Raw genomic sequence first — 25,042 nt, 5'->3', positions numbered from 1 at the left:
AGGCAGTTTATTTTTTTTCGGTTGTTTTTTTTTTTCGGTATGTGGGCCTCTCACTATTGTGGCCTCTCCCGTTGCGGAGCACAGGCTCCGGACGCGCAGGCTCAGCGGCCATGGCTCACGGGCCCAGCCGCACCGCGGCATGTGGGATCTTCCTGGACCGGGGCACGAACCCGTGTCCCCTGCATCGGCAGGTGGACTCAAACACTGCACCACCAGGGAAGCCCCTAAAGGCAGTTTTTAATCAAACAAATATTATACAAGCTAAGCTACATCCATTTTCTGTTATTCGTTCAGAATTTAATTAATGCAGAGTTGCCATTGTTGACTAATTCTTTCTTCTTAAGAATGCATTTTAGTATGAATATATTCTCCACTGATACTGATTCCTAGAAAGGCATGTGTTATGTTTCTCTTCTAGCAAAATCTTTTCATACTTTGGCAGGCATTACCACTAGAATACCTTGCAGTGTGGGTGTCAGTATAGGGTTTATCCTGTTTCCTCTTCCTCTTCTGATTTGCCTCATTTAAATTGATTTTCATAGCTACAATACATATATTTCTATTTTGTTGGTTTTGTTCTCTTTTATGTTCTCTCTCAATAAATCTCCTTTAGCTATATTATCTCCAAAAACAATTAATTAATTAATGCTTTTATTTCCAAAATAAAAGTGACCTTGCACTATACTTAAAATTCAAGAAGGATGAGTCCTAAAATCAAAAGTACTCTTTAAACACCTGTTTCTTGGTACATTTTTATGCACTGGAGATATATATATATATAAATATATATACATGTATATATATCTATAAAGTCTGAACTGATACCTCTCTTCTCTTGGCATTCAGCATACTGCTTTCTCCTGCCTCTCATGACTGACTGATCCCTCCTCAATTTCTGTTTGGGCTCCTTTTCCTCTTTCTTCCTTTAAATGTTGTTATGTTATCTAGGGCTCCACTGTTGGCTTTCTTTTCCTCAGGATTAGCTCATTAGCATTCATGGCTTCCAGTACAGTCTCTTTGCTGATACTTTTCAGATCTGTTGGTCCAGACCAGATTTCTCTCATGAGCTTCAGCCTTGAAATTTTACTTGTTAATTATCTGTAGAATGACTCTAGTGGATATCCCACACTCCATTAAATATGTTCGAAGTGGAACAATACTGTTGCCCTAGCATCTGCTCCTCTTCCACTGTCCTGGGCCACAGTCAAGCACACCACTGTTGAGGAACCCACCGAAACAGGAAGCTGAGGCTCAGCTGTGACCCTTCCTTTCTCTCTACACTTTTCAACCGCGAGGTGCCAAATCCAATGAAATTAGCCCTTAAAGACCTTCAGGATATGTTTTTATTCTCCTGTATGTATCCCCACTGTCAGTATCTTAGTGTGAATCAATTCTTTTTTTTTTTTTTTTCCCCATTAAAGTTACTGTAATAGGAGAAGAAAGTGAAAACATACCTCTAAGGAATCCAGAGGCACAGTTTCAAATCCCATATACAGAGTTTCTTTGAAGTAGTAAAATTTTATTCGAAATTTGCATTTCATTCCTGAGCATCTCCATTTTTGTCTTAATATAAACACCATAATTTAAAGTACTTATCTTTGATTGAAATTGTTGACCCAGGAAAGTAGGCTGTGTTTGTACTGAGGCTGTGGACACTCCCTGTAATGCCATGTTAGTGGAGGTTACTAATAATCCAGGTTGAGAAGTACAAGGTTAGTGTTCCTGTCTTATCCGGATTTATGCAGCATCCCCTTAAATGATCTAGTTCCTTCATTCTCACTGTCTGCAAATCAGGTCTACATACTGATACCAGTTTGTCCTTGTTAATATACAAAGCTGACTGTATCATTTCTCTGCAGTGTTTTCTCTGGGTAAAATCCAAACTCCTTGGTGTGGCTTGCATGGCCTTTTATGGTCTGGGGCCTGCTTATCTGTCAATTTCAAATTTTGCTATTCCCTCTCTCCTATCTGCTCCCCTGACCACACCCTAGTTTCATTCAGATTGAACTCTTACCCCTTCACACCTTTGTATATGTTGCTCATTCTTCCTCTTTCTTTTTCTACCATGGGAAACATTCATCTTTCAAGACTGAGCGTAAGTATCATTGTCACCAGCTGAGGTGAACTGTGTTTTGTAAGGGCTCCTGTGCACTTACCTATGCATCCGTTTGTCATAGCACTTATCTTGCTTTCTTCTATTTCTGATTATATGTTCTTCTCCCACTAGATTGGAAGCTATTCATCTCTGTATATCCCAGGTACCTCTGTATCCTAAGTACAGTAGGCACTCAGTAGGTATTAATGAATAAGTGCTTAAATAAATGAAACATCCAAAATTTCTATTTCCATCTTATCTTAATAACAATTAAAAATCACAACTAGTATCCAAATTTGAAAGTTGAACAGGATAGACTGTAGTTTTGCTTGGCTTTTTTAAGTAACAGGAATTTCAGAACTGGATATGTAGTGAATATACATTGAATCTGCCAAGTTTTATATGGTTAATCACCAATATCAAAGGAAATTTCAATTGGCATTAAGTTTTTAAAATTATCTGTAGTTTTGGTGGTTGTTGTGGTGTTTTATATTAAAATTATGTAAGTGTTAAGAAAGAAAAATATCAAGGAAGGTACAAGTATGAAAGTAATAGGATTTTGGAAGTTAAAATACATAAAAGCCAATTCATTTACTAGTATTTACCACATGCTAGTCACTGTGGTAAGCATTTATCATATTATTGAGATATATTATCTAAATTAATTTACCTGATTTCATAGATAAGGAAATGGAGACTTGAAATTTAAGTAACTGTGATTATGCAGGTTATACAGCCAATATTACCGTGGAGTAATAACATGAACATAGTTATGTCTGACATCAAAACTATAACTTTATTTTACCAGACCTTAATATATTTACAAAGTCTTATATAAAATGGTATTTGTTCATGATGCGTAACAGTTGTCAGGTGTGGATAATTACATTGCATTTGAGACCACACTCCATGCACTTGGAATGGCAGCTGGATAAGTGGTATGGTATAGTTGAATTAATCTTAGTCAATGTGATTCTTTAACCATTTTTGAGTCACAGGCTCCGTAGGGGGTATAATGAAAGGTATGGACCCTCTGTACACATACACAATAAAATGTACACATGTACAAAGATATGTTTTCATAGTCTTGGATTCCTAGAAAATCACAGGCAAGTTTCAGAATTTGGTTTCTAGATAATCTGCCTATTTTGTGGATGAACAAACTGAGGTTCAAGGTCAACTATATGTTTCTGAAATGGTTGACCATGTCTATCCATCAAGAGTGTCTTTGGAAAGTGATTACTTTGTGGAATTTTCTGAATTCCTAGAAAAGTATTCTAGTTTCAAGACTCTAACTCAGCAATATATCGGTAATACTGAGCACATTCCAAGTATATTTAATCATGGAAATAATTTAATATTTTTCTTATTGCATACACATTTCTTTAAAAAATCTACTAAGATAAGTATTTTCTTGTAAGATTTATAAAAACCACAGCAGTGACTTAGAATAAGATCAATAAATTTGCACAGAAATGTATCATTTGAGTAAAGAACAAAATGCATAATTAAAAGGTAAAAGAATTATATGGTAGCAAAACTAATATCTATATTTTCTATGTGTAAATTTAAGTTGTTTCAGCAATATAGAGCTGTACTATGCTTACTTGTCCACATAACAGTTCTATAAGGAAATGCATTTTGTAATTCTTCTAATTTTAAAGATGAGAAAACTGAGGTTTAAAATTTAATGACTTAGGCATGAGCTTATAGCTAATAGCTAAAAAGTAAAGGTCAGGAGGCCATTAGAAGTCTTGATTCTGAATCAGGCAGCTCTCCATTGTTTCACAGACATGCCTGGGGAGAATCAGGTAGATGCAGAAACAAGTTTCAGCAGCTGAGAGAGTCACCAAGCACATTTGGTGCATGATCTTTATTTTAAGGCCTGCCACTTGCTTCCTCAGACTTGTATTGTTTCACTTTGCAGAGTTCTGAAGGCCAGAGCATACTTGGGTAATTCAGAATGATTCTTAGCTTTCATTTCAGTTTTAATCCATGACCTCAACTCTTGCATTGTGTTTCACTCTTTTTATTTCAGTACTATAGCAAAGATTAGTTTGGCTTTAAAGAAAACAGTTTAACTGCATTATCTATTATAAATGCATATTATATTAAAAATTTTTACATAAAGTTTTTGATATACAGAATACTTTAGCCTCACAATATAGCTGTAAAATTCATTAGAACGATTACAAATAAAGAGGTTACCAGTACGTATATTTAAGAATTTATTTGAGTAAAAAATTTAGAAGTACAATTAATAAATACCTTTGAGAAAGTAGCTAATACAATACAATGAATGTATGGTACATTTACTGGTGATTAACACATTAGTAATACTTTTGAGATTACATTTTTAAAGGGGTGTTCTCCCTTCTACAGAATGTGTGTTTATGGTGGCAGCTTTAATGCTATTTCCTGCTGTGCAGTTCAATAAAGTATGGTTTTAGGTGGTTGGTTGAGGGTTTTTTCCCGTAATGTATGTCGATGGAGATAAGTGTTTTAATTACTTTTTTAATGTCTGTGCTTTTGTATTTTTCTCCTCTCTTCTCTTTTATTTCCTGCTGTTGAGATTACTGCCTCATCTCCACAGCAGGTAGCTGTAGCAAATTTGTTTTCTTTGTAAGCCTGGTAGATTTATTTTGTAATATAACTGTTCCTTTTTAGTATTTTATTATTAATGATTTCTTTACTTTGGAATATAGTATACTTACATAGTGCTAAATAGTAATTTTCTAACACCGTCTAAGAATTCCAGTCATTAAGAAAAAAAAATCTTCCCCTGAGGCATATTCTTTGAATTTTTTTGCTTACCCTTACTTCATGATGTGAGGATTAAAATTTAAGGAAATTGTTTTATAGCAAAAGCCAAATGAGAATGAGAAACAGAGAAAAGAGAAGGGAGGAAAACAAATAGAAAAAGCCCAAGAGATAAAGCACACTTTAATAAATAATACCAAAAATCAAAGGGATATGTATAATTTTGTGACAGAAGAAGAAAATTACATTAACATGTTGTCTAGAAGAGGGATTTTAATGAGATCTTATTTTTATATTAAAATTAAATTTTAATTAGTAAAATAACTTCTGCTAATTACAAGAAAATTGGATTACAAAAATATAAAGAAAAATAGTTCAGCTTCTTTTTTTTGGTCCAGAATTTTGTTGTTTTGTTTCCTTCATATGTCCCTTTATATAGAAAGAACAATAGATAAGGTGGATCCTGAATATAGAAGTTATTTATCAGGAAAGTAGAAAACACTCAAGGATATTTTATCTGTCTTTGAGTTCTTGGACAATATTTTATTAATTAAAATAAGGTCTCTCTCTCTCTTTTTTCCAAATGTGTAAAAGGAGTAAAAATTATGAGACTACAAATGCATAGTGAATCTTATTCTCATTTTGTTATATGAAATTGCTAGATATTTTATTACAGATTAAAAATCCTCTAGAAGAATTTTAACCACTTAGATTCAATTTACTTCACATGTGTTGATATTGTGAACACATTGCTTTATTAATATGTTTATATTTTCTGTCACCATGAAAACTCTAAATTGGAGCCTGATATTAAGCTCTAATATGAAATTTTATGAACTGATCTCGTTGGTATAATAGAACTTATACATATTTTCTACATGTAATCATAGAAGCAAACTGAAATACGTTTGTAACTTCATAGGAATTATTGCATTTGTTTATTTTATTCTCTTCTCCAATGCTTTTAAAATTATACTGTTTTCATAATTAAATACAAAAAGAAGATCTTAGTTCAGCGTCTCTCCGATTTTCAAAATTGTATGAGTGTTCTTTACTCCTCTTAGGTCTGGATGTCATTATTGTTATATGTTTCTGTATAGAAAAATACCTTGTGTAATGGGAAAAAATATGATTTGAGATGGTGATTTCATTCATAACATTTTTTAAGAGTCTTCATCTTGTTATGCTCTAATGAATTATGTGATCCATACAATTTATTCTTGTGGTCATATATATATAGAGAGAGAGACTAGACAGCAGTTATACAGAACAGATATTTAATGGGGATTTGAAAAATCAATGAAATGAATACTATTGTGATATATGGTGATCTGATTTCATATGTGTTATATTGAATCACTCCACTCTTTCTGAATTCGGTCTGAACACCCAAGAGCTAAACGCATTTACAGTGGGTTGTCAGAAAAAGATGGGGAGTTTTATTGAGAAAAGAATCACAATAGGGCATCATTGATCTGTTCTCTTTCTAATCCATATATAGATCTTAGAATGATAACCCTTACGGCACTGTTTTCCCTTGGAAGTAAATCCTTTGAGTCATATAAGTGATCTTTAAGTGACAGATGAAGAACTTTATAATCCATTGTGAAATTGTGGAATGCTTAGGCCCTTGAAAAGAATATTTTATTTCCATATTGTAATCTCAACTGTTTGGGCTTGATATCGAAATAGTTTACTTTTTCTAGTAAGTATATAAACACATATATCCATAATACATGTATTTATGAGTTATACCTACATTTACATATCCATGTACAGCCATTTAAATATCTTCTTATGATTAATTGCAGTATCTTCTGTTTGTGAAAGTGTATACTATGAATCTTTTATAATGTGAGTCTTTATTTTCCATAGTTTTTATATTTTACCCAAGACAGTAATAATGATTTACATTTGAATGGTTTTTAGATTTACCAAAGTGCTTTTATGTGTACTTTTCCACCTCATTTCAGAGCAACCCTGTACATAAGTCAGAGATATCTTCGTTCCAATCAAGGCAGTTAGCTCGATTTACTGTGGTAATCATTTTGCAATATATACAAATACTGAATCTTTATGTTGTACACCTGAAACTAATATATGTCAATTATAGCTTAATAAAACATAATTAGATAAAATAAAGGAATTTGACAGCCATAGTATTAAAAGTAATTTTACCCAAGTACAGCTAGAAAGGGGATATAATGAGACTAGAACCCAGTTCTCCAGAATCCTAGGTCAGCGGTCTCTGAGGCAGGATGTTAACTAACTGCTGCAATTTGAATGATGCCTTAACCAATAGAGGGTCTTAACCTTGCTATTTCCTGGTCTTGAAGCACGTATGGTTTGCGTCCATTGTAGTCTGTAGAATGAATGAGGTTAGAGGAATACCCTTGTCTTACCACAGCCTTTCATTCTAACAAATCTGTCCAACACTGCCCACTTAAATGTGCAACAGTGTGAATTGTGTATATGATGGATTAGATGAACATTTAATTTATGTCTATCCGAATGTGTCCTTTCATTATATCAAACAAATATAATGAGATATAGGGAGAAATATAGGGAGAAAATGCAAATAAAAGGAAACGTTTATTTCACATCTATGCAAAGAGCTTTACATATATTGTTTTCATTTTACTCTCCTAACAATCCTATGATGAGGCTGCTGCTGCCCAGAAAGAATAATTTACTTGCCCAAGGTCAATGGCTAGTAAGAGCTAGAATGAGAATTTTAACACAGAAAGTTTTAGAGCTTTCACTCTTATTCAGTACGCTGTATTTACAAATGATAGAAATAAGTCAGTTGGCATTAAGATATTTTTAAAAGATTTAATAAACAAAAATAAAGAAAAACAATGGTTACACAGGGACATTTCTTACAAAGATACAACTGCATAGCTGTGGTAGATAGCCTCGTGTCCCTTAGTGAGGGTTTGTTTAATGAATCCATGTTTAATCTTCACATGTTAATATTCTTCCTCATGCAGCACCATTCCCCAAACCAGGCTTAGCAATGAGGATTGAGATCACACAACGTGCTTTCTTCTTTGAGAAGACAGCAAAATCTCAGACACAAAAGTACTTGGAAAAGTGAAAAACTTAGGACATTTGCCATCAACTACATTTTGCTGTGCTCAGCCAGTAAACTTGAGAGTAGGACATAATCAGAGGGATTTTATATGTCTACTAAAATCTTCTTATTGAAAAAGCACTCGTGTGAAATAACAAGACAGTATACCTGCAGAGAGAGTTCAGAATACTAGAACGTTGCCCATTTCCGTAAGCCAGGAACCTGAGGCAGTCTCACAATGTTCTGTGCTGTCTTCTCCACTTCTGTGGGATGTGTGAGGCTGTCTCCCGTGACATGTCTGTCTGATCACCATCTTCCGCATGACGGCTTAGCTGTCATTCAAGTGAATGCCTTCAAGAATGAGAGGCGTCACACAAATTGTTGCTCAATTCAATTAACACTGAATGAGTTGACCCAGTAAAGTAACACATGCAGACATTATAAAATCTGAGAAATTCTTAAACACGTCCTACAATAGCTATGAAGACTGAGCCTTAGAGACTTATTCCTCATCTATTACTTACTAGATGATAACACAAAACAGAATATTTAATATCTTGTTAATGTTAATTGAAGTTGTGCAGAACTTAATATGAGTACAAAGAATTTACTAAATACACTGCTGTTGTATATTCTGTAGTTGTTTCAGAGGGAGGTGCTTTGGAAACAAAGCAAAAATACAGATTTCAAAGAATATCAAATATTGAAAAATAACCAGCAGATACCCAAGGGGAATGCAGTTAAGAAGGAAGACATTTTAGAGAGGAATTGTGCTAGAGAAAAGAATCTCAAAAGAAAGATGCAGCCCAGAGAAGCAGCCAGTCTTTTCTCTACCACTAGATTGGAACATTCTGTGTTGTATGCGTATCCATAGCCTTACAGTGAAACTTAATACATATACGTTGAATGATTACTTTAGACATCACTTGTTATGTAGCAACACATTATAACAGGGCTTAATTATAACCTTATACATGGCAAAGGCAGCATTTTGAAGTTAAAGCATACACTCTACAGCCAGACCATCCAGGTTAGAAATTGGCATTACTACTTACTTGTTCTATGACCTTCAGCAAAGTTACTTAATCTTTATGTGCCTCAGTTTCCTCATATCTAAAATGCAGATAATAATGTGAGTTGTCTTTTAGAGTTGTTTTGAGAATTAAATGAGTTAGTATATAAAAATCACCTACCTATATGTCAGGCACTTAAAACAGTGCCTATAAGTAATCAATACATGTTAAGTTAGATTTTCTGTAGTATAAGCAACATTTTCTTTCTTTCTTTTCTTTTTGGAGAACTTGAAAATGATAATCTTTCAGTACGTCTTAAGAACGTGTTCCTTTGTATACCTTTGTAAAAATGCATGCTGAAACACCAAAAACTTCAGTAACTATTCTAGGGGAACAAAGAAACTATCTGGCCTCCTTGAAAGACAAAGAACACTATACCTATATTACCCTGAGCTGTTTTGTTTGTCAAATCTTTGTCAATTCCTCTTTATTCATAAACCTCCTTCTTCCCACTGAAAGGTGAATTAAAAAGTCATTTCAGTGTCATTTTGAAATCATCCTGGTATAGACACATACCTTATTTATTAATATGCCACCTACTCTCAGGGAAATCTTCCTTTGATAGATGGGTATTTGCAAGTTTCATTATCTTTCATATTTCACTTAAGGTTGCTTCATTTTTCTTCTTTTGTAGCACTTTGTTTAAATTTGCTAAGGTTTTAATACCTTACTTTGATTTAAGATTTATTCTTCCTTGCCACGAGATGTGGAATTTGAAATAAAAATTATAAACTACAGAATAATAAACCTATCTTAATATTAATAGATAGTGTTTATTGAGCATTCACTATGTGCCAGGTCCCAATGCTTTATATATATATGTATGGATAGATAAATAGATAGACACATCTATGAGAGAAGAGAAATATAATTATTATCTCTGTTTTAGAAATGCAGAGGTAGAAGATCAGAGCAATTAATTAATTGTTTCAGGGCTCTCTAGAAAGATAAAGCCTTTAAGAGATATATAAAATAGATAAATAGATAGATAGACAGATAGATAGATAGATTGAGTGGTATGATTTATTTCAAGGAATTGGCTTATGCAATTGCGAGAGCTGTCAAATCTAAAATCTGTAGGCCAGGCCAGCAGACAGACAGAATTTGTTCTTCCTTAAGGAAACCTCAATTTTTTCTTAAGACCTTTGGACTGATTGGATGAACTTTATCCAGATTATTGAGGTAATCTCCTTTACTTAAAATCAACTGATTATAGATATTAACCACATCAATCAAGTGCCTTCACGGTAATACCTGGATTAGTGTTTGATTGGATAATTTGATGTGTGTACTTAGCTATGTACACATAAAACTAACCGTCATAGGAACTTACAGAAGATCACAATCAGATAAATGGGAGAGGTAGAACTCACACCAAACTCTGTCTGATGACAAAGACCCTGTTCCTAATTACCCAGCAGCATCATAGTTAGCAGAGAATAGGGTACTTCTGCCAGCTGGGCTGGACTGCCAAAGAGTACGTGAGCAGAACTTCAGATACATGGTCCTAATAGATGATCTGCCACCCAGGTAGGGGAGAAGCGCTCCCTGGACACTGGGAATCTAAAAGTGAGCATGACTTGAGGTGTGGCTAAATAGGCTGCAGAGATAACCCAATCATAATCATCCCATCCAGTTACTGGCTCATTTTTCCTGTCCTCAAGCCAGTATCTATAGGTCAGAACATTTAGCTGGTGCCCTCTTGAACATTTACAGGGAGAATCTGACCCAGTAAATGTTAAATTCATTATAGTGATAAATGCAGAGTGGGGTGAAAGCACAGGAAACTCAGTTGTCCTTGTCAGTGTATGATTCAAGTGAAAAAATGAAATCTAAATTTTACCGAAGCTTTTTTCTTGTGAAATAATTCTTGCCGGAGAGAAAACATCATCTCTATGAGTCAGGTGGTGTGTTTAATACGAATGCCTTGCATTTCTTTATATAACAGTTATTTTAGCAGTGGGTCTATAGAAAATAAGCACAGCTGTAAATCTCCCTTTTACCTTAACCATGGCAAGTAATGAAAAAGCTCAGATTAGGGATTAGTAAAGGAAGGATCTTAGACTTCATTACCAGAAACTGTAGAATTCTTATCCACCACTTATATTCTCTGTGCTTTGTTTTTGATCTGTCTTAAAGGTTTTTGCTTATCACATCACCTTGAAATTGCAAAACCCTTCACATTGTTTTCCTTGTTGTGTTTTTTTAACAGGAAAATGGGAAAATGAAGTACCATAGAACATATGCAGTCTCTATAGTATAGTAATATCAAAGGGGAGACAGGTCCTTATTATTTAAATATATATATTTTATATATATATATAAAATGACACATGTTGGTTTGACTAATCAAATATAGCTTAAACTACAATCATCTTTTAACAGCTTTCAAGAAAAATTGTTTTGTCATTAGAATCTTCAAGTACATATTCAGCTATATTTATGTAACTGTAACCACCCCCATCTCAGCCCTTTGAAAAGAATTACATTAATATATATAACCACACATTTATGTAATCGTTTCCATGTTACAAATAGACTAAGGGATATTCCTCCGTGTCAGAAAATGAAGAAATAAAATTATCCCCATTTTGTTTATAGAGAAGCCAGAGCAAAGACCAGTCAAATGACTTGCCTAACTTTCTTAGATAATTAAAATAATTTTTAAAAAATGGTCTTAAAATAACCTAAAAACAAAGGGCAAATCTTTTGGGGGGGGGAGGAAATGAAAGAGGTGCTAGACAGGAAAGAAAAATGTTTGATTTAATTTGAAGGGACAGCAGTGGTTTATTGCTGGCTATGCGCTCAATCCACCAGCACCTTCAGTTTTCAGGTCAGATACAGTATCAACCTTATCGCACACAACAAACTCATCTCCTGGGCCATGCTTTTTACTCTGTGTGTCTACCAGCAGCTACCATTGGCTTTCATTTAACTATGAAATAAACTACTATTTCTCTGGAATGGCCTATTGGTAGACTGAGATTTGGATAGTAAATAACATTAAACTATAAATTTCCCCCTTATGGAATTGAGATGAAAAGCTTTCCTGTAGTGGGGTGAAAGCTATCAGATTTGCTTCATTTGTAGTTTGAAAACATTTTAACCAACTATTCATATTCTTTTCAAACTGTTGGCAATTATTTCCTAACTAGTTGATACATGCATGTTATAGAACATTTGGAAAATAAGGAAATAATTTTTAAAAACCCAGAATATCCACAATCCCACCACCAGAAATGATTACTGTTCAGATTATATAGTTTATATATTTTTATAAAACTTAAATCATACTATACACAGTGTTTTATGTCCTGCTAGTTTATTTAACACTGTATTTTGACTACAATCTGTTACCACATTTTTCAAATGTTTGTTTTAATGGCTGCATTTTGTTCTGTCATTTTTTCATCTCTTAAAGTAAAACTGGATTATTCATTCTGTTGGCATTTTGATATTCCTCCACCCTTTCTGTTTCTCTCTTATCTTTTTTTTGCACTGACCGTTTTTGTACATCAAACCTTTATTTGCATGTCTTAGTATTTTCTTATGATAGATTCCAAACTGTTTTTTAGAATTAGGCACCAGTTTCTACCAAATTTCTACCAAAAGAGCATAACAAATCTCATCTTTAACCTTGCCATATAGTGTAATTTTCTTAAACCCTTTACTTTTTAGTAGAGGAGAAATCATATCTCATTGTTTTAACTTGCAGCTCTTAAATTACTAGGGGATTTAAGATTTTTGGTGCTTATAAACTATGTTTTTTGTTATCCCAATTTTTGTTACCCTTTGCTTATGCTTCTATTGAAAAGTTAATATGTTCCTCATTAAAACTGAGAAATGTCTTTATGTAGAAAAGACATTTTATTTGTTAAAATATTCTTCTAGCTAATCACTTGGCATTTAATTTGTTTATAATATTTTTGAAGTGTAAAACTAGCTGAATTTTTGTGGTAAAACACTTTTTTTTCCTTCGAAATTTTTTAGTCTCCCCCCACCCCCTTAGAAAGACCTTCCATATTCAGGAACTAGATAAACATATATCCATATTTTCTTTTAGGTTTTGTGATGAATTTTTTATATTTAGCACTTTAATACACCAGAAATTTACTTTTATTTATGACATGAGGAAAGAATATAACCTGATTTTCCCCTTAACACTGTATGTGAGTATCCATGTTTCTGTATATGTACATGTGCACATGAATGTGTGATTTATGATGTATTCTTAGTTATGTATTAAAGGTATACTCTGAGGTCTGTTACATTGTGTTATGTACATTCTTTTATGTTAATTTGCTTATAGATTTTTTTTCCTCTAAGAACCACATTATCTTAATGATTACAGCTTTCTACTTTCTTTCTAATAGTCAGTAGAAAAAGTCAGTCCTCCTTCTAATGACATTTTATAAATTTTTTTACTTAGGTTTGCCAGAACCCAAAAAGGATCACATCTTCCAAGGCCTGACACAGGACCAGGGGTTTTATACATCCAAAGACTTTCTGCCACTTGTAGCCAAAAGCAGTAAAGCAGGTATCACATACTGTCTTCTGTTTCTAATGTTACCTATGTTGTTATGTGTATTATGAATATATATTAAGTCCAGACTCAGTAGGAAATTGTCCAGATCTCCAGCTCATCCTTTTATAACACCAATGTAAAATGAAAAAAAAAAAAAATCTGACATTACTGTTAGCCAGAATCATCTATTTGTCCATCCTCCCAATCAAACATCATCATAAGGATTTTTCACTGTGTTGTATACAGGTCTAAACTGCATTATGAAAAGTTGCTTCAAAATAAGAGTGTCCTTAACAAACATCAGAAGATGTTCTTAAAAGAAAAGGCAGGAACTTCACTTTGGGAACTGTTTTATTTTTTTGTTTAAAATAGGACAAGTGATCATGTCTTCCATGATTTGTATCCATACCAGCAGAAAGATTCAGTCTCTTCTTGAACCACAGTTTTATGAAATTAAAACAAAACACTTTGATGGATACCCTAATACCTAGTCTCTGTGTGAAATCACTTCACACACCAAAGGAAGAACAACTGGAAGCTATGCCTGTCCTCTGCTTTGACTGGGCTAGAATCATCATCTTAGTCTTAAAGAAGCTATAATATATTCACTAAAACCCGATAGTCAAACTCCTTTAAATATATATTTTTAAAGAATTCTGAACTTCAGATATTCTAACATCAGTTACATATGGAAAAGATAAGAATCTACATTTATTCTCCTAAAATTGAAAAAGATTAGAAACTTTCTCTCTTAGATCAATCTGTAGAACTTTACAGCTAAAGTTGTGTAACATCTTCATCCTCTTCCTTGCAAGAGAACACGATGCTTGCTAGGGAAGATCATTGTACACATAGCATGTATTTGAGAATTACAAAAGGCTAATTATGTAATCCCAAATACAAACTCTTTCAAGCAAAATGATTATGCTATCTGTGGTGCCATTTCAAAAATTATAGTAATTTATCTTGTCAACAGTTTCATTTAATCCAATAATACAGCGCTACCTAATACATAACGAACACCTGCATTTTACTTTTTAAAGAATCTTCATGTGGACATCAAATATTCATATAAATACTGTTGAGAAATGTTCACTTGGAGAGTCATATTTCTTTTATTGCTCAGTTTTACAAACAAAACCAGGAAAAAAGCAGTAAAAGGGAGAAAGTTTTATTTTAACTATTTCAAGAAAATAGTTCTCAGAAATTCTTCAGTTACATAAAGGGAACGTATTCAGCATGTTAATTTTCAAAATTTACTAAATATACTATACAGCAGGGCTATATGTTAGAAATCTTATAAGATGATTTCTAAATAAAAGGTTTTAATGAAATATTGCAAATTATTAACTCAGATCACAAGGATCACTTTTTTTCTTCTAACAAACAAATTTAATGACAATAAGTTAAAAATACATATCACAACTTTGACAGAGTTTAAATTGATTGATTCCAGTTTATTATGACCCAAACTCTTCAAAATGTGTTATAGCTATCCTTCTAGAAGGAAAAAAAGAAGTTAAAGGTATTGACTATGAAATTACATGTATGAGCATATTTTTAAAGTGGGAATAAAACTGTCTTTCAATGAAGCAGAATAATTTGATAGTGACACTCCATCCTCGAAAACTGCAAGATGCAATTTTACACTGCTTTGAGTACAAGTATCTTTTGAGCTGTCATGCAGAAATGGTTTCTCTACTTGAAAATGGGGTTTTCCTTTCATCATTCAGGAATGTGTGCCTGTCACTCTCCATTGCCATCGATACGGGGAGCCGTGATTGTACTCGGAGCTGGAGACACAGCTTTCGACTGTGCAACATCTGCTTTACGTTGTGGAGCCCGCCGAGTGTTCATCGTCTTCAGAAAAGGCTTTGTTCATATAAGAGCTGTCCCTGAGGAGGTAAAATGGAACCATCAGAAAATATGGAGTTGTCATGCAACAAATTTTAGAAGATGTAAAACTGTTAATATGCAGTCTCCTAGTTTAAATCATTAGAATGTTCCTCAGATTGTGAGATGCACATTTAAAAATTTCTGGGTTACCCATAGTTGCTTTTTCTAGTACAGACATTCAAAGTAAAAGAAAATTATTTTATAATACTGATTTGGAGACAATGAGAAGTTTATCTTTGTCAATACACAAGTGCTTCTTGTGTATTGTATTCTCAGGGTTAATATCTTTGAAAGGTACTGTATTTAACTAGTAACAGTGGAATGTGCTAAGTCTTGCATATCCAAATACTAGATACTCTTCACAAAATATATGGATATTAATTAGGAGAATGTGGTAATTAGAGACATTCGGAATTTTCCATAAGTCACATTTACAAGCTGCATTCAAAGATATCTATATCTATATCTATCTCTATCTATATATAGATATAGATATATATAATACTTATAGTTAATTCATTCTGCTATGAAGGCAGTAGAATGAAGAGATTTCCATTTATTTCTTAAAAGAGCTCTAATGTAAGCATTACTTAGAATTAATAATTAGTTAACTTACTAAAAATGACAGATTTAAAATCATTTCATTCTAACAGGTGACTGGTGACTAATCTTGGGTGAAACATCAGCTGGGTACATGTACCACAGACTTCTCAAATTTTAACGTTAAGGAAGATAATGCCTTATAAAGGGTATTAGTTCTGAGAACAAGAACCAAATGTATTTATAGAAAGATAAATTACTCATTTTATCCAAATCAGTATTATGAATTTGATTTGCTTTAGAATGCCTGAACATATTTGGAGTCTCTATTCTAGGAAAGAATTATAACTGTAGTCAATAGGTAATTTGTCACATATAGACTAACCACATTACAGATCAATCTCACTAAAATATCAGAGTCACCACTGGTTCATGACTGAATTAAAAATGTCAACTTTATTCTCCAGGTTTTTCTCCATCCACTCTACCCTTTCAGACTTTTCCAAAATCCAAGGTGGAGGTAGTCTTGTAATCATAGGAGCTTTTTTCTGGAGCACCATTTATTTTACTTATTATTTATTTATTTAATTTATTTTTTAAAACATCTTTATTGGAGTATAATTGCTTTACAATGGTGTGTTAGTTTCTGCTTTATAACAAAGTGAATCAGTTATACATATACATATGTCCCCATATCTCTTCCCTCTTGCGTCTCCCTCCCTCCCACACTCCCTATCCCACCCCTCTAGGTGGTCACAAAGCACAGAGCTGATCTCCCTGTGCTATGCGGCTGCTTCCCACTAGCTATCGATTTTACATTTGGTAGTGTATATATGTCTATGCCACTCTCTCACTTTATCCCAGCTTACCCTTCCCCCTCCCTGTGTCCTCAAGTCCATCCTCTAGTAGGTCTGCATCTTTATTCCTGTCTTGCCCCTAGGTTCTTCTGACCATTTTCTTTCTTTTTTAGATTCCATATATATGTGTTAGCATACGGTATTTGTTTTTCTCTTTCTGACTTACTTCACTCTGTATGACAGTCTCTAGGTCCATCCACCTCACTACAAATAACTCAGTTTCGTTCCTTTTTATGGCTGAGTAATATTCCATTGTATATATGTGCCACATCTTCTTTATCCATTCATCTGTTGATGGACACTTAGGTTGCTTCCATGTCCTGGCTATTGTAAATAGAGCTGCAATGAACATTTTGGTATATGACTCTTTGTGAATTATGGTTTTCTCAGGGTATATGCCCAGTAGTGGGATTGCTGGGTCATATGGTATTTCTATTTTTAGTTTTTTAAGGAACCTCCATACTGTTCTCCATAGTGGCTGTATCAATTTCCATTCCCACCAACAGTGCAAGAGAGTTCCCTTTTCTCCACACCCTCTCTGGAGCACCATTTTAGGCATCAGTTAGTACAAACCTATCATGGTACAAATAAAAGGAAAACAGCCATACTGGAGTAAAGTGACTTGCCTAAGATAAAAAAAACAGAAGCTAATTTGATTCATCTTTGTATCCTCATGCATAGCATAGGACCTCAGCAAAGAATAAGTGCTTGAGCAATATGTTTTGAACTAAATATTTTAAATCTTATTTTTCTAAATCTAAAGTCAGAGAAGTTTTCATTATGAAAGGCTGCATCTTGAAAGTTGGAAGGGAAGACACCCCTGAATGGCAATGTCAGTTTACTTCATGCTTTATATTATAGCCATCATCCATTGGCAAGGGTCACTAGAAATGAGTAGTGGCTATTTCTTCTGCATAAGTAGAACACACATAGACACACAAAATGAGACCAGATAATTAATTACTTGAGAAGGTAGAAGTTTTGTTTGCTTGTTTGTTTTTTTGTTTGTTTAATCAACCTACATTTATTGAGCATCCACTGTGTATCAAGCACTGCTTTAGGCAATTGGAATACAGCAGTGAACACGTCAGATAGAAATTCTTGCCCTCATGGAGCTCATACCTGGTAACGAAATACACTCAACCAAACAAATAAATTGTCACATAAATGTATGTTGAACAGTGGTTAATGCAATGGAGAAAATAGTTGAAATAGGAGTAAACAAAGTGTGAATTTGGGGAGAGGCTATGGTGGAAGAGGAGACAGGACTTGCCATTTTATTTTATTTATTTATTTATTTATTTTTTTGCGGTGCACAGGCCTCTCACTGTTGTGGCCTCTCCCGTTGCGGAGCACAGGCTCCGGACGCGCAGGCTCAGCGGCCATGGCTCACGGGCCCAGCCGCTCTGCGGCATGTGGGATCTTCCCAGACCGGGAACCCGTGTCCCCTGCATCAGCAGGCGGACTCTCAACCACTGCGCCGCAAGGGAAGCCCAGGACTTGCCATTTTAAATGGGATGGCCCAGGAATGCCTCTCTAATATGATGACTTTGGGGATAGAGATGAAAACATTGAGGGAATGTAGACATTTGGGAGAAAAAGGTTCCATGTCAAGGTAAATGCATTCACCCTTGACTGAGGAAGGCTGTTGGACTTCTAGGAATAGAAAAAAAAAGTCAGCGTAACTGGAACAGAGTATGAGAGGATAGTATGTGGCGGTATGTGGTGAGGTCTTGTAAGTGTTCATAAGGTCTTTAGTTTTTACTGAGTGAAAGAGGAAACAACTGAACTGTTTTGAGCAGACAAACATCAAGATCTGAGTTAAATTTTAAAAGGACTGCTCTACTGATAATTGACTAAGGGGATTGGGTCAGAAGCAGGGAGGCTATTCAGGGGCTAACTGTTAAAGCGGCTGCATTATAGGAAGGAAAGGATCAGAGTCCAGGCATGGCTCAGTCAGAAGGCCAAAGCTTGGTGGGATGAAGTGTGTTTATCAAAGTATTGGGAGGAAGCAATGGGTTGGTGGGATAACTTGTCGTATGCCTGCAGTTGAGCTTAGTGGAACTCAAGCGGATCTGGGGCTTAATTAAAACTAGAAGAACAAATGTTTGGATGCTTATTATTAGCTTACAAGAAACTAAAATGTTTACATGGTCTTAAAACTACTGAGCTGTGAGCTCTATGAGAACGGTGCCATGATCATCACTTTTTTCTTCCCCTGCCTAGCACAATGGATTCCACATAAAAAGTGTTGAACAAATAATTGTGGAATAAATGTTTTCTGGAGAGAATAAGCATCCAGGGCTTCTAGCATTAAAAAGGCTCATAGTTTCCAAGTTAGATAAATGTAATTACTTGATTTGGTATACATCAAAGAGGCCCAAGACATGGTAGTGCTAACACTTATGAAACTGGTAAGTCAATATCTTCTACTTCAAGATACAGGTTTTGAAAGAATGTTCTCAGACAAATTTTCAACCTATACGAAGAATTTAATATCAAACCCAATTTCTTGGTATTTCTTCTATTCCTCCTATGCTTTTTACCCCCAGTACACACAAACTGCAATCACACTGGTTTCTTTGAAGTCAATGAAGATTGATAAAGTTTTTCTTAAATATGTATATTGTTTATTGGGCTTTGGCTCTTTGATGGAATTTGGAAATAACATATTTTGTCTGTTGGTAAAAGGCCTCTCTGTCAGGCATGCCAGCATGTATATATCCAAAGCTGTGGTCTAATTCTCAAATGATTTTTGAAGGGGGAGGCAAATACAGAACAATATAAAGTTTTCCCATCATTTAGTGGCAAATATGAATTATTACATAGGCCAGTTAGACTTAACAAGGAATTGTTACATGGTTAGTAACAAAGAACCATATAATTAGATCCAGAAATGTTTTAATCTACTAAGTTAGGAGGCACTACTAATAGATTCTGCAGTGACAAGCGCATCCGATTTCTCTAATGCAGTGGTTTTCTTACTTCAGTGTGCATCAAAATCGCCTGGAGGGCTTGTTCAACACAACTTGCTGGGCCCTAGTCCCAATTTCTGATTTAGTAGCTGTGGGATGGGCCTGAGAATTTGCATTTTTAACAAGTTCACTGGTGATGCTGAGGCTGCTGATCCACTGCTCTAGTGTATCATCAATGTAGTTTCCAGCTGTCTAATTAGAGCCATAAGCAGTGTGCTGTTTGGGGGCACTTTCCATCTTAGTTAAGAAAGCATTAATGCTACAGGATATAAGGTTTGATGAAATGAAGATATGGAGGCATCATCAGCATATTGATGTAATTCTGATTCCAAATGTCTTTCAGTCTCCCTTGTGGCCTCACACACATGCTAAATAGGATGCTACTGACAAACTAGCACTGCTCAGCCATGGGTCCTTAGGGAAACCAGCCAATCATTCAGCACTGTCCTCTAAGAAGATGAGGGAAAATCTGTTAATAATTCCCTCCAGAACTTTCTGCAAGCTTAAATAGGTGAGATTAAATTTCACAGGATAACAGAATCCCCAAAAATGCTGGTATTAAAAGTTGTTGACAGATCAGGTAGAACTGCAAGAATGCTTTAGGCAGTTGGGAATCCCTAGAAGGAGGCATGAAGGTCAGGACTCAATAGACCCTCTTGAGTTGATAAATTTAAAGGATAAGGTTAGGGAAGGACTGTGTAGTTCTTATTAATTATTACTGAGAAGAATATGATACAAAATTATTTTAATAGCATATTCCCACACACAGAGAACATACCAAGAATCTATTGTTCACATAGTCAATTTCCCAATGGCAGCAAAACATGACAGGTCTTTAATTTTGCTATATTTTAAATGGGCTCTCTATTTTACTCCCTAGCACCCCTTGGCTTCCCCCCTGTTTATTTGCCAAAATGATAACTGATTTAACTTTGATAATGCCTGTTTCTATGTATTTTAGCTATTCAGAAGGTCAACTATTTTGGTAATGCTACTTTATTATTTTTAATAATAAAATAACAGAACCAGATTGCCTGGTCTGTTAGTCAAAAATTTCTTCAACTGTTACTACAGCTCTGAAATAACACATCTTAGTGTGAAAAAATGTACCTTTTAATTGAATCCTTCTGGTACCACACAGCATGCCCCATAATAGATCATTCATGTGGCATGATCCGTAGGTCTCCCCTCAGATATTTTTAATATCAAATGATCATGTTAAAGCTACATCCGTAGATACTTTCATCATCTAAATACGGCTAGCTAAACATGCATTTTCCTACCAGTAGCTAATGTTTTCTAGTTTTTTAGTTATGAGAGAGATGACCGTGGGACTATTTTTAGAAAATAAACTTTATAAGCTGGCAAATTTAATTTTACTTAGTAAGCAGCTCTTCAATATTTGTCACCTGCAAATCATTTCGGTTGACGTTCTCCACAGAAGGTGATCAAAGACCTGTTAGCATGGTTGGAGATATGAAGGTACCTGCAAACAAACACAAACACACAATTGTCCCCAGGAACACAAAGTTAATTAATGGTAGTTAATGACTCCCTTGGTACTGAGATATTAAGTATGCCTTTAATAATTTATGATGATGTGGGAATGACATTCCAAGGATCTGTATGTGTTTACATTTTGAAAAGCCTGAAATTTCAGTGTAGTATGAGAGGTAGAATGGAACAGTCAAAAAGGAATTAACTAAAAGTTGAAGTACTTGGTTCTAGGTTATATATTCTAGTCTGATGTGCCCATCTGTAAAATAAGTGTTATAACTATGCTTCTCAGAGTTTCTTCTATTTCCCCAAGTTCTGTATTTTGAACATTTAGAGAAAGATCTGTGAATGATATGGAATCTGGACAGGAAGGCTTTATCTCTCCATGGAATGAGAGCAACTCTGTACTGAAAATTTTAGCAATATCTATAAATATTACACTTGAAACGAGTTGCAGTTAATGTTTCCTCAGTCAGTTGGTGAGGTAAAGTCTGCTGCACTCAAGACATGGGTATCAAAGAAGCTGACAGGTGTGGTTGTCAGAATTCTGCACTACATGTGATAATTCAGATGGTGAGTGGAAAAAAAGGACTGTAAATAGGCCAGGAGCCAACAAATCCTGTGCCCATTCAAGATTATATATTCTAAATGCTTAATTATTTTCAAAAATCCCAAGGGGGTGGCTGCATTGTGTTGACTTAGGAATATCTGTAGAGCTAAAAACGATGTACCTTTTTTTACCAACTTTCCAATGTACATATATATACTATATATATGAAAAATATATATATACACACAGATTCATTAACAGTGAACATTTTAAACTGGTATCAAGTCACTATCAAATCTTATTAAATAATGATATTTTGTTATTACTCTATTAAACTTTATGTTGCTATTACTCTGTTAACTTTTATGTGAAATTTAGAAGCGCCTCTCTCATTAATAATATTCATCTCAGCTTTCCAATATCTTCTTTTCTTTTATATAAATTGAAAATATTAAAAATTAATTTGTATAATTTTTTAAACACATGTTCAACATGCACACAATTTAAAAGATAAAAATAAATGAAAACCACGCATGGATTAATGCAAAAACCAAAAAAAATTGTCATTCTTTTTAAAGTGATTTTTTTTCTCTTAAGAGGTGAGCTCATCCTTCAAGGTCTGCTCTAAATGTCATTTTCTCTTTGAAGGCTTCCTTAATCCCATTCTAATTAGCCTCTCCCTCCTGTGAGACCTTATAGCTCTTTATGCTTCCTATATTAGAGCACTTACCGCATAGGGTAGTTATTACTTTATACTTATCCCACAAATTAAAGTGCAGTCTCCTTCAAATGGATTGGCTCATTCAACTTGGGTCTGACTGAAAGTATAGAATAGTGCTTGATCCAAGACAGCAGATCAATGAAGCACGTTGAATAAAATATTTTAGGGACATTGAAAACCTTATAGGAAGACTTTAAATGAATATGAAATGTTCAAAGTATATAATTTATATTTATGTATATACATATACCTCAAAATTACTTCTGATAGCTTTTAAATAAGTAGTTATTTTTATTTAATTATTTATATTTTAATTTAATTTTTTTTAATGTATTATATTACAATATCAACCTAGTATTAAAAGTAGATTGAAAAATGTTAATTGTTCCTGGTCTTCAGTCTCTTAAAAAATAGCTGAGAATTTTTTTTAAAAAAAGGAAAAAAAGAAATTCAACCCATCAATGTATGAAACCAATGGAAAAATGAATAAAAAGTTGTAGAATCAGAGAGGATTAGTGAGTTGCATAAAACAGAGGATCCTGATTTGTACAGAATTTATATGAAGAGGCATTTCAAGATGGAAGAAGGTACTGCAAAGGCACCAAAGTTATGCAGAAGGTAATTGTGTGAGATACTCCAACATTAGCCAGGAATGCTTGACTGTAGCAAAATCTAAGATGAGGAACAAGAAGAGCTATAGTCAGATTTAAGAAAATGTTGTCAATCATAAGTGAGTAATGTTTAAAAATACCCTCTTCTTGTTAGAAAAGATGTATTTTATGATACCTGTGCAAAGGCATTTTAAGCCTATAAATTATGTAGGCATTGCATTTCTGGTTTGTGCAGCTCAATCACGACACAATATAGTTAAGGGGCAACTATATCAAATGTGTAGTACAACTCTCATGTGAAGAAATATTTCCTTCTGTTCAAGATTCTTCCATTTTAAAAGCTTAAAATTAAAAGAAGCCAACTGCTTGTAACACCATAGGAGGTACTAAAAGAAGGAAACTCAACTTGTGGTTTCAGCAAACTCTTTCGCCCAAGAAAAGAATAATTGAAGAATTAGCTTGTAGGTCCAGAGAGTGGTAAGCATATCAAAATTGCTCTGCATTCCACCACAGACTGTGAGTCTGTATAAACCAAAAGGTACAAAATACATTAGGAAGTATTTAGTAAATTAAAGATGAGATCAAGAGTGGATTGTCAGAGTTTACTGACTCTTTATCGTCCTTCGTCTCCTTGGTAACCAAAATAACCAGAAGATTGGATTGTGAAATCAAACTCACATGAATTAGAGATATAACTTGTATCGAGCTTTATAAATAATTTCAAGGATATAAGTAAACATGAAGTGTGGGGTAAACAAGAGGAGGTGCAAGACCGCTAGTACAGTTCTCCAGGTCCCATCCTGCTGCATCAGGGTGTGCTTTTGTTCAGAATAACGTAGGGTCTCTAAGTAACATTTGTAGCTCCATCACTTACACAAAAAGAAGCTGTTTTAACTATAAAGCATCTCCAGTTTATACTCAGATAGTTACGTAGTTTATTTGACTCTTTAGAGAGAACCTTGCTGTATAAATCCATATTTCCCAGGTTTTGTTTACCATAGCAATCCTAGACTAGCAGGTATATCTTGCCAAAAGCTTTACGCAGATAAGGTCTCTCCCACTTGCAAATGCTGGTAGTTTGTTTTCCATTAGCATGTTTACAAGGGGATTTAACCAGGTCACTTTTCTTTCTTTCTTGAGATTAACTTTCTTACCATCCTACATCTTCCCTTACCAAAGGAAGATAATCTATTCCATACCAGGATTTCTCAGTAACTAATTCCTACTCATCCTTCAAGATTAGTTTATGCTGTATCTTTTCCAGGCTGACCTTTCTTGACCTGCACAACTGCTGTGTAAAATGCCCTTTTATCTGTCATTAGAACAGAAGGTGTTTATATGTTATCACACAATATAATTGCAGATTTGTCTGCCTCTATGAGATTTTTGAAAGTAGGGATTATTTTATTAACGGCAGCACCTAGCACCATTTTTGTACATAATAAGTACTTAATAAATATATGGTAAATTTATAAATTAATTGGACTCATTATGTAGTATGAATAAATTTAACAGCGATGAAATAAAAGATAATATTGTCCAGGATTATCACTGGCCAAAGCAGACTGCCAGACAATTTTGATTTGAAATACCATCTCTGAGGTCCTCATGTTCATACAGAATTGATAAATTGTTAAATGTCTAGCTGTTAGAGGATAATCTTTACAAAGAATATAGTTTCTTCATATTGTTTCTCAAACTTTGGCAACTAGAGTTTAATGTATGCTAGTTTTGAATTCTGCTAATTATGGTTTATAACCTATGCTTACTTTGCCTATATGCAATCTAAAAATGAGTTGACATCATGCTTTTAATTATAGTAAATTAAGTTGTTTCATAATTTCCACAGTATGATGCCTGTAATATTAA

General features: G+C 34.2%; 1 protein-coding gene across 1 annotated transcript in view; it reads left to right on the top strand.

Annotated features, from left to right (window-relative positions):
* The window catches only part of DPYD (dihydropyrimidine dehydrogenase), an 809,439-nt gene that overhangs the window by 334,475 nt on the left and 449,922 nt on the right, over positions 1-25,042 (top strand). Inside the window, exons 9-10 of the mRNA XM_060026070.1 lie at positions 13,431-13,538; positions 15,260-15,429. Coding sequence (XP_059882053.1) covers positions 13,431-13,538; positions 15,260-15,429 — 278 coding nt within the window. The remainder of the gene's footprint in view (positions 1-13,430; positions 13,539-15,259; positions 15,430-25,042) is intronic.

Source organism: Delphinus delphis, chromosome 1, assembly GCF_949987515.2.
Source record: "Delphinus delphis chromosome 1, mDelDel1.2, whole genome shotgun sequence".
NCBI lineage: Eukaryota > Metazoa > Chordata > Mammalia > Artiodactyla > Delphinidae > Delphinus > Delphinus delphis.
The sequence above is the reverse complement of the archived record's forward strand: the minus strand, read 5'-3'. Positions and strand labels throughout refer to the sequence as shown.